Source organism: Nicotiana tabacum, chromosome 8, assembly GCF_000715075.1.
Source record: "Nicotiana tabacum cultivar K326 chromosome 8, ASM71507v2, whole genome shotgun sequence".
Lineage (NCBI taxonomy): Eukaryota > Viridiplantae > Streptophyta > Magnoliopsida > Solanales > Solanaceae > Nicotiana > Nicotiana tabacum.
In genome coordinates this window covers 210,526,983-210,538,749 of record NC_134087.1, presented here as the reverse complement: position 1 = coordinate 210,538,749, position 11,767 = coordinate 210,526,983, and the positions used below count along the sequence as shown (strand labels likewise).

The 11,767-nt window shown below is 38.7% G+C and overlaps 1 protein-coding gene across 1 annotated transcript; it reads right to left on the bottom strand.

Annotated features, from left to right (window-relative positions):
* Positions 1-1,073: 1,073 nt before the first annotated feature.
* LOC107801531 (formin-like protein 18) lies at positions 1,074-11,767 on the bottom strand. The gene is given in 19 exon segments (XM_016624883.2): positions 1,074-2,450; positions 2,611-2,677; positions 2,770-2,838; positions 2,963-3,079; positions 3,165-3,236; positions 3,999-4,093; positions 4,302-4,383; positions 4,496-4,546; positions 4,635-4,718; positions 4,822-4,863; positions 4,956-5,054; positions 5,735-5,806; positions 5,958-6,084; positions 6,179-7,496; positions 7,693-8,047; positions 8,139-8,354; positions 8,482-9,125; positions 9,128-9,181; positions 11,582-11,767. Coding segments are annotated over 19 exon segments (3,780 nt in total). The 5' UTR covers positions 11,655-11,767; the 3' UTR covers positions 1,074-2,307.

Genomic DNA, 11,767 nt, shown 5'->3' with positions numbered 1-11,767 from the left:
GCAACCCCTCTTGTCCAAACAATTGATTTCAACATTATTACTTCATTCTTGAAATCTGGAAAAATCATTTATTTTGGACTACAAAAAAAAGATCAAAAAATTATTTATTCTGGACCGGAAAGAATACTGATAAAATATAAAATATAATTTAGGGTACATTAACCAGTAAACCGACCTGTTTTACTATAACCTCGTGCTTTGCAATAGCTTAAACTCTCGTGAAACGAACGCTAATTTCCCTAAGAATTATATACATTTACCATGCCCATTAAAAGCTTCAAGCTATCTTCTCGAAAATGACACAAAAATAAATAAATAAATAAATATATAAATATATAAATAATAAATATAAGAGAGGTACATAAACTTTCCCTAACCAGTAATATAATCTACTACATGACTTTTGAATTGAGAGGTACTAAGAAGTATTGGGGAGAGGTGATCAGACAGGACATGGCGTGACTTAGGATTACTAAGGACATGGCCCTTGACAGGGAATTATGGAGGTCGAGCATTAAGGTTGTAGGTTAGGGGAAAGTTGTGAATATTTCTACAGCACAATAGAGTGAGACTAGCCAGTTAGGAGTTAGACTAAGAATGTCATTGGTCGTCTATTGATGCAGGGCTTTACCTGCTAGTTTTACTATACCAGCCATCTATTTCGTATTTCGTATTCTGTATTTCATATCTCTTATATTGCTGTTATTTTATTATGCATTTTTATGGTACTAATATATCGGCTCCTGTTGCTTTTTTTGAGCCGAGGGTCTCCTGGAAACAGCCTCTCTACCCTTCGGGGTAGGGGTAAGGTCTGCGTACATATTACCCTCCCAAGATCCCACTTGTGGGATTATACTGGGTCGTTATTGTTGTTGCTGTTGTAATCCGTCAATTTTCAAGTAAATAAAGAAGTTAAATAAATATAATAAGTAAAATAGTAGTTTTTGCGTCGAAAATATTTAGTTTATTCACGTTTTGATTCCCATGATATTCAACTGCATGTATATGCATATTTGATCTATTGCTATAAAAGGAACATGACCTGAACTCCAAATTGTATTTACAAAAAGCCATGGTGGCAAAAAAAAAATTAAATAAATATATTGAATCGAGAATGTGAAACACAAAATACAAAAAGTACAAAACTAATAACCAACAACAACTACGTCTCAGTACCAAACAAGTTGGAGTCGGCTATATGAGCATATCCTCCAAAAACTTTCTATACATCTTCCCCAGTGAATATTTACATATGACACATCTTGGAAGTAATCTCACCTGCTAGATATTCTGCAGAAACATTGGAAACAATTGAAAAGGGTAGTACAGTACACAAAACATCCCGCATTTACACAAGGTCTGAGGAAGGGCCGCACCCCAAGAGTATAATGTAGACAACCCACCCTAATGCAAGCATTAGTGGCTGGTTCACCGGAAACAATTATTCCAACAACCTAGGTGTTAAAAAAGGTCATTCAAAACAATAAAAAAAGACTATGAAGTTTGAAAAATTACCTGTTAGAGAACTGTACAGTACCATTGCCAACTTTTCCACAGAAAAGTTGTCCACTTTCACCATGTAGAACTGGCTTCTCACTCCCTCAGGATCTTCAATCTAGGGGAAGCTATGCTATTAATATAGAACAACTTCAACTATAGTGCTAAACCGCGTGAAAAAGCTCGGAGAGCTTGCTTTAATACAACTACATGCGTGTTGCCAATATTTCCACTTTGACACTTTTAAGAAACTGAACCTTGGGCCGAACTTGACCTCAAAAGTTATCCCATAAGGTGAGGATTGTCCAACACCATAGAAGGAGACGACAGTCCATTTCCTCAACCAATATGGGACAATCTAACAGAAATGTCCATCATCGATCTACCTATTCTCCATCAAGAACTGATTTCTCATTTCCCAGGATCTTCAATCTTCGGAAAGCTTTGCTATGATATGCAACTATTTGGAAGTTCCACTATAGCGCTGAAACAAGAGAAAAGGCTCAGGGAGCTTGCTTCAGTCCATTGAAAGCTTTGTGATGTCCGCAGACAAATCCACAATGTATGTTTGCAGGAGCATATGGTGATTGATGTATGACTACATTTATTCTTTTTGATAACTGCGAAATCTGCTGTCTCCATTTTCGAAACTTGGTGGATAACAGGCCCGCTCTTATATCCTTCTCAGCTTAAATACCAGACTCAGATCCCCAGGACTCGAACTCGAGATATACGCCTACCACATATCTCCCCGTTGGTGCTCATATATGACTATTATCAATTCGCACTATACACTGAATGCTCAAAGTTTCAAGTTTTCTTATTTGAAGCACGTGTCTTCTGCTTCTCCCTAGCTTCCTTCTCTGCTTTCTTTCTCTCAAATTCCAGCTGCTTGAGATTTTCCTCTAGGGCAAGATTGAACATTCTTTGAAAGCTCATAAACGTTGCGACAACTATGGGGAAAAAGATATAATAGAGGTAAGCTGAAGATCATCTCATTCAAAAGAAGACTTGTTTTACTAATCACCACTTAAAGGATATCAATATGCCCAGATACAGCCATATGAAATTCCTAGCAGAAGTAGATAATTGCTTGAATTCAACATTTATTACCTTGTTCAAATGGATAGCGAGCTGGATCTTCACCAAAGTAAACAATCATCGAATCCACATTTCTGCCCTGTCACATGCAATAATCACATGAGGAATATTTCAACATGGTCGAATTACAATAAGACCACGAAAACCTGTGTCATAAAAGGCCAGACATACCACATCAGAAAAAAGTTGAGCTAAGGACTCGACTTCGTCTTCAGCAGAGCTTAGAAACTCCTTCAGAGCCTGGCAAGTGGAAGTTACACCAATTAATTAAAAAACCAATGTTCTGTAATTTCTTTTTTTCATTAATTTTCCCACCATAACAAGTGTAACTAACCAGAAAAGATGAAATAAACTGGTAGGTTACCTTACAGAAATTCTCAGACACAGCTCCATCACTTTCTGACATGGACAGTTCGTCTTTAACTTTCTCCATTCCTTTGCTAATAGCTTGCATTTCCTCTGCTAAATATTTCAATTGTATCTGAATAAAACATGTATTAATTCATTAAGTTCCATCCATATCTCTAATGATTAACAATGTCATCGGCCGGTTCAAGTAAAGATACCTTCAATGCAGGTTCCAAGCTGGAAAGATCTTTTGAAAAATCAAGTAGCTCAGGCGATTTGTCAGCAAGTATCTGGTAGACAAAAATTCCGTAAAGTGTTTTGGAGAAGATGATTGTCACCAGCAAAGGAAAAGTTAATTCAAATGCATTTTTCCAAGATAAACCTAAAGTATTTTTCCTTTTTTTGTCTTGTGATAGGTAGATGAGACCTTAAATTATCACATTGCAAGCAACCTTTGAGAAAACCTTAGTCGTCAAGATGGTTCGTGCTTGCTAAAATCAAGTGTTAGAGGCAAAATGACATCAATATGATGAAAATTCTGAAAGTATAACACACACCATGTATTTTAGGGGACATTATATTGATTGATTTGGATGCAAAATACTTTGCAATAGAAGGTACATGAAGTCTAACCAATAAAGTATCCCAAAAAGAAAAAGTAATCAAGTGAAGGCAGATCCGTGACCGTTTTCACAAATAAACGGTATCTAACCACTTGAATGGATATTTTAATATCACCAAAAGCCATGAGTATCGAAAGGTTAATAACTGATATATGCTCTCTTATAACTAGTAATGGTTCATTTCAGCACACTACAGCATTTTCACTTTAAAGTTTCTCCACAAATCTGAGAGAAAAATTAACAAAGTAGAGAGCATTAATGGCAGAGAAGATTCATTGGATCGGCCAACAAATTGGGAGAAACTAATTAAACTGATTCTTTTCTTGAGCATGGGCAGTACATCTGCACACTACAGAAAAACCAGGTACAAAGTTTGTAGACTGCATTATTCTGCTCTCATGAAGCTATATACAAAGTGCAGATCTTTACCTTGCAAAGATAATGCATGAGAGTCATCTTAGCATTCGACGAACGTGTGTCAGTTAGCTTAAGGAGGCTATCCAACTTGAAACCAGCAGCAGACCCTATACCAGTTGCATCAAGACAAGCATGATATTAAAAGAGGAATAATAATTGCTCCAAGAATACACCAAATGGTTAATAACAGCATAAACCATGTCCGCGAAGCAAATGATAATATGAAGAATTTTAAGACCAGAAATGCACATTGCAATGAGAATAGCTGAGACATCAATAGTCGTTGGGCTTTTTTCAGTGGTGATGTTAACCAACCTCTTGCAGTTCCCTGGTTGAGAGCATTTCCCAAATACAGAATTGTCTGCAGAATCCCTTTCAATTTCGATGAACCTCTGATCTGATTAGGACATTAAAATGACACGGAGTGAACATGGAATATCAAGAAAGCATTCGATAGTAATAAAAGATCAATCAAGAAGGAAGAATAAAACAGAAAAAAGGATATTTGCCTGATCAGCTGCTGAATTCACAATACTGAGATTGTTCCTTAGGTCCGAAATCTGAAAATATTGAAAACAAAATATGCGCCTTTAGCAAGACAAAACCTCACATTTCTAAAGTCAGGCAGCAGACACACTATCCTCTCACCTGCGATTGAAACTGAATCTTAAATGAGAAAATCCGTAGCTTGGACTCTACACGAGGGACTTGTATCAATTCCAACATAAACTGCTACAGAGAATAGTCATAGCAATTTTATGTCAAATATACAAGAAAGTCCCTGAGAGAAACTGATATAGTAAACCAAGATAAGGTTAGTTCATAATAGGCTGACCTGTTCACATCTACCCAACATCTCCTTATCTCCTTTATAACCCTGTAACAGAAACATTGGAAAGTTTGTCTACAATATTGTAATATGCATTGAGTAATATTTTATTAAATTTATTTTGTGGATACATTTATTACCTTGAGCACCTCCATTTCTTCCTTTGTTGGGCAAAACTTAATCAGGTTCTCAACCTGATCAATATCTAATGCTGAATCTTCCAACGCTAGCACAGAACTCTGCCGAAAGTATCAAACTGGAATCAGCCAATGTATTGGAGACATCATTCAATTTCCAATAGGTCACATAGTTATGAATACTTTCATGGACAGTACAATTTTTGCTACTGGTACAGCTATACATTGGAAAAGAAATCAATGCTTTAGATCAATGCTTTAGATAGGTAAACAGAATAAGTTATCAAATCAATACACGTTCAAGCCGTATGTTATCCTTTAAATATGAAGACTGTAAATAAAAGCTCATATGGAAAATCCACTGTGTGGCCATGAACTCTCCAATAAAGTCAACTATCTGTTTAGTATTCCAGTTGCGAAGGTTAGTTCAGCATATCAAGAACAAAGCACAAAGGATGGGAAGTTATCAAGGTTAACAGTCTAGGAACTATGAGAGAAGAAGATATCATTACTAACAAGGAGCACCAAAAGTGAAACTTCCAGCTATAAAAGCAATGAAAAGGCAGGCTGCAAGTTGCTTGAGGCCTTAAAATGGTAAAAGAATTATGGCGATAACATCACCAACCTTATTGCATGCATGGAAAGGAAATAACGGTTACGCAAGCAAACATGGCACATACGAACATGAACATATGATTCATCCAGCTCTATTCAGAGAATAAATACATCGACTAAGTTATGCCAAAATGTAAGTCCAGTATATGCAAATGAATTTTGCTTACCAGCATGTCGTGCAGCGGTATCTTCACCTTGGAAAGCATGATTTCACAATTATAAGCCCGTCTATGATCAATCTGCCATAAAAGTATTTAGATAAATAATCTCTCTTAAAACTTGGAAGTAGAACAGCCAGTAGATTCCGGCAGTATTATGCAAGTATCAGGTAAGAGGTATTTATGAAATGTTACAAATTTAGATAACAGATTCAGATAACAGAAAAGTCACCAGCTGCACTTTCTGAGGCTTCTGCCCAATTTTGGACCTCAAATTCCCATTCCTTCCTGAACCTGCTTGGTCTAAACTTTGAACTGAGAAGAAATATTCAAGTTCTGACATATTAATCACCGATGACCTATAAAACAGAAACACATCAAAGTAAATGAGACATTATATTCTGAAAAAGGAGTTGACCACATGACTGCATTAACAATATATCCTGAACATACTTGGAGGCATAGCTACATTTTTCAATTTCGGCCCAAAAGCTTCCTTGGACTGTTTTACTTATTTTTAACCAATGCAAAGGCTTCAGCTTCTTTGAATTGCTTCTTGAAGTCATAGTACTAGACAACAGCCGTCGGTAAGTTTTATTAGGTGGAGGAGCAACAGGAGGGGCTGGAGATGGAGAAGCAGGCAGATTATTCCCTGCATTACCACTTGATGCTGACCGTGTGTGACCAGAACTTGCTTCTACATTCACCTTAGGAAAAGGAACCGGAGGAGGAGGAACAGGAGCAGTCGGTGGAAGATTGTTATTATCCTTGAGTGATGAATCCAGGGAAGGAGGAGGTGGCGGCGGCGGCAATTGCACTGCATATGAATTTGTAGGACTAGAATCATGTGCAGTAGGCAAAGGAGGTGGTGGAGGTGGAAAGGGCCCTCCAGTTAAAGAAGAATTCTCCTTCACAGGCTGCCCAGGAAGCGGTGGGGGTTGAGGAGGTAGCATTCCACCTTTGGACACTAATCTTTCCTTCTGGGGCGGGGTAGGTGGAGGTGGAGGTTGAGGTGGTCCACTTATTGAGGAGGAGCAGGCGGTGGCGGTGGTTGTATGTAAAGGAGGAGGAGGAGGAGCAGGCGGTGGCGGTGATGGTGATGGCTCTCCAATGGAAGTTGATTTTTTTTCCAAAGGTGGTGTAAGAGGTGCTGGACTTTGAGGAGATCCACTAACAGAAGCAGAATTCTCCTCCAATACAGAGGTTGAATGTGGTAGAGGTGGTGGCAACGGCAACGGCCCACACTCTCTACCCAACTTTTCTTCTAGAGGTTTGACATTGGGTATGGAGGCTGATGGAGAAGAAAAACTTGGGATAAGCGGTTGGGGATAAGGAGAACTTTCGGACGGGCAAGTACGCAGAGAAGGTTCCATTTTGGAAATTTTGTCATCCTCACATGGACTTGAAAGCATCTCAAGAGGAAGTCGAGATGTGTCAGGTTGAGATACTGTAGTTCTATCATCTTTCAAATATACAGTATTAGGACTTTGGTTTCTGGGCGTAGAAGGCTGTGAGGGAGAAGGTACAGTTCCAATGACTACTTTATCCTTGGGAGGAGTGAGTAGTGTTGGTGGCATTGGAGCAGGAGAGAGAGGCTTTCCAGAGACAATATCTTGATCCTTTGCCGGTAAAGGTGGAGGGGGCGAAGTGAGAACATCCGTCATGAGTGGTCGGTTCTTGTTTTCAGGTAGAGAAGAAACTCTTTTCAGCTTACCACATTCTTGTCCATGAAATGAAGGATGTTCCACTGTTGTGACATCATGAGGTGACACTGATGATGATGTAGCAGAAGCATTAGAGTCTACACTAATACCAATAGAGGAAAGCATTGGAAAAGATTTTGATGGCTGCAACTTTGATATTTTCATCTCAGTTTTTTAATTGAGCATTAGTTTCTATGCTAGAGTCAATACGAGAAGATTCTGAAAAAGCAGTTAATGGTTGCAAGTCTGACATTTTCATCTCACCTTTGGTTTCAATAAGCTGAAGCTCAGCTTTTTGTTTGTTGCCATGGTATTCTTCGGACGACGGATCGGAGAATGACCCAACCTGCTGCTCCAAAGTTGACTGTCTCAAGCCCTTAGAAATATTTTCTAATGCTGTAGCTCTTTGCCTCTCTTGAGGCTTCTCTAAAGCAGCTTGATCAACGAGCAGGCTAGTGTCCGCATTCTCGGACGAAGATTCCAATCTTTCCGGGATCAAATTTGACGCAGCTATTTGTTGGAGCGTATTGCCAACAACATCACCCTTTTGATTCAGCCAATCTGCACTATCCTCCATAGGATCTATGGAAGCAACATCATCCATCTCTGAAAAAAGAACCTTCATCCCGTGCATAGTCGTTAATTATAATATGCTTCTTGATAGAGCAAACATAAAATAACAGAAGTGCATCTAAGGAGAACAATGATACCTCTGTTTTAAAGTCTTTTGGAAATTGATCCTTAGCATCCCACAATGTGTCAAATTCATCACGGTTAAGTATCAGAACGTTTGACTGAATAAAAGATGTGTTAAACATTGTCCGAAACATCATCTTTTCCCGGTCATCGTTCAAGCTAATACATTCCAAGACTACATCACCTTGTATATGGCAATTGATATCAATCTTCACCAATTCACATTCTACCTGCAACAACATGATGAATGCCTTATCTGATCCAAAAAAGTTAACAAAGCTACCATCTTTCTATGATAGCAAAAGCCCTGAAATAGCAAAGAATACTTGAGATTTCCGAAGGAGAAAAATATCTTACCTGTTTGTAGTGATGGACAACATTATTTTTCTTTGGTGTTGAGAACAAAATTTTCCGAGATTGATCAGCAACTATTAATGGATCCTGTCCATAAATACGAATTATGGGCCGGCAACCACCCTCGCCATCAAAGTTAGGTATTTTCCTAATAATGATGCAATCCAAAGTGAGTGCTCTATCCAATGGAGGCCATTGCGTGTTCATGTTCCTCCTTGCTACATACTGTAAATATCTTAGCTGAGAAGGAATTGGATTCAGTGGTTGCGACAAGTACAAAAGCTCGCGAGGAGCCTGCTTATAAATCATGTCTAAGGTCTTCTGTTCCCCCGTGAAATGTCGTCTATATATTAGTAATGCAGCCAACATAAATGCCAAAACTGGCCAACCACCCCATTCACAGTGCATTAGGAGCACATTTTGTTGCCCAAGGGAGAGCCAACTTTCACTTGATCTAAGAAAATGGTTTATCATCTCCATAGTGAGCAAAGGACATCCTTCATAGTGTCGAGGGTAGTCCATTATGGTCACATCATGTGCCGATAGATCTTTTGCAATCAGGCTTTGTGACTCGCCCTCCCGAAAATTGAAAGCCAAAATTGACACATCAGGGTAATGATCCTGAAGTTGGCTAATTACACCGCTACATAGCCTTTGTAATTTTTTTCTTCCCAAACATCAGTAGTGAAACACCTATCAAATACTGCAAATAACGACAGATGCAATTATTAGCTAAACTATTATGCAGCAGGCAAACGCTATAAATTCATCAACTATGTCATTTCCTGAAAGAGAGATGGCATGACTTCGTAGTCAACAGCTCTAACCTTTCCAACTTCAGACAAACTAACAAATGTCTCAACAACTCTTTGTATACAGTAAAACATCTTCTTGCGTCACAGTTGTATTTGCATTGTCCACTTCAAGGAAGCATGCCGATGTGTGTTCTTGGATTTTCTTAACATTACATTCGTAGTTATAGACATATTAGCTTCGGAATCTCCTACTTTTTGGGTCAAGGAGAAGTAAGAGTATATGGATATCAACAGGCACTCTGTGGGATATGAGAGGAGATTACGGATTGCGTGCGACAAGTGTATTACACCTAGAATGTATATAGATATCTATAAAGGTGTAATACAAGTACAATACAAGGGTGGTAAAAGACTTACAAGTTAGTAAAACCTCTAAAGGTAACATGTGCATGTTACATTCTAGGGAAAAGGTCCAAATTTGCTCCCTATACTATGAGAAATGGTCTAGATTTGCTTTCCATTAATAATTTTGCGTCAGATATGTGCTTGCCGCTACAAAAATGGGCTAGATTTACCTTAGTTTCAGATGGCAGTGTTTAGAACCAGGTTTTGCCATGCGCCCAATAAGTGGCTGAACTTTAACCACCCTGACATCAAACCACCCTTCCACCACCTTCGGACCACAACCTTTGATACCTACACACTTCAAGCCAAAAATAACAGTACTACACCAAGACCAGCAACCGTGGGAAAATTCCAAGCCACGCAGGGGCGGACCTAGCCCTTCGAGCTTCGACTGCCGATTTGGCTGAACCAATAGTTTTATTCCACACTATGTATTTGTCTTAAAATCTGTTGAATATATATAATTATTAATTTAGAAACTGATAACTTAAAAGGACTAGAATCCTGAATCCATAAGCTTCAAATCGTGGCTCATCTGCTGCCTCTAGTTTTGAGGGAAGCCCAATAAGTAGACATCCAGCTGATACGGCTACCAGGGCCCAGGTATGTGCTTGCTGTTTCAAAAATGGGCTAGATTTACCTTAATTTCAAATGGCAGAAGCTTAGAGACTAATAAGTCTAACAACAATGTCTAGCACCAGGTTTTGCCACGTGCCCAATACATGGCTGAACTTAAACCACCCTCCACCACCTTCGGGCCACCGCCTCTGAAACCTACACACTTCAAACCATAACCAACGGTAATACACCAAGACCAGCTATGGCAGGAAAATCCCACGGCCATGCAAGGCGGATGTAGAGCAAACGGTACGGGTTCCCGTGAACTCAGTAACTTTTGCATAGACCCTGTATTTATATTAAAAAATTCATTAAAAATATATTAATATTTAGCTTGGAACCCAGTTCATTTGTCCAGTTATCATGTAGATTAACTTGAGATTATTATAGGAATCTATAAGCTTAAAAGTCTGGATCCGCCTCGGGGCGGAGCTAGCTTTTCGACAATGAATTCGGCCGAACTCAATAGCTTTAGTCCACTATGTATTTGTCTTCAAATCTACTGAATATACAACAACAACAACAACAACAACAACAACAACAACAACAACAACAACGACCCAGTATAATCCCACAAGTGGGGTCTGGGGATGGTAATATGTACGCAGACCTTACCCCTACCCCGAAGGGTAGAGAGGCTGTTTCCAGGAGACCCTCGGCTCAAAAAAGCAACAGGAGCCGATATATTAGTACCATAAAAATGCATAATAAAATACCAGCAATATAAGAGATATGAAATATAGAATACGAAATAGATGGTTGGTATAGTACAACTAGCAGGTAAAGTCTTGCATCAATAGACGACCAATGACATTCTTAGTCTAACTCCTAACTGGTTAGTCTCACTCTATTGTGCCGTAGAAATATTCACAAGTTTCCCCTAACCTACAACCTTAATGCTCGACCTCCATAATTCCCTGTCAAATCTCAATCCCATAAGCTTCAAATCCTGACTCCGCCTCTGCTGCCACGAATTTGGGGAAAGCCCAATAAGTAGACATCCAGCTGATTCAATAGCTACCAGGCAAAAGGTGAACTTGAACCAAATGAATTTCCCTCATATCCTACCATTTGAGCGCACAAAGAAAGAACCTAGCAGATGATCACTTCTACAGTTTCCATTTATACACAAAAACATGAACAGATAAAGCAAACTTAACAATTATTGATCTCCCCATAACAAATCAAAATATGAACCAATAAATCAAATTTAGCAATTGGAGTAGTATTTATCAACTTTGACTGAGTTTGCTACAGAGTTCATCGATCAATAAGTCAACTTTGAGAGAAAAAAAAAATTTGAAAACAGAGTAAAAAATACGAACCATAAACTCTTTCGCAGATCTCTAACAGTCCATCAGGTGGCTTCCGATAAAACAATTTCCGAAACAGTGCCATGTATTAATTCCTTTCAATTAACAGAATTTTATATTATACAGTTTAATTTAGATGGTTACTTATATAATTTCTGTAAGTTTCTGTGTGCATGTGAACAGAAAATTTGGTTAGTT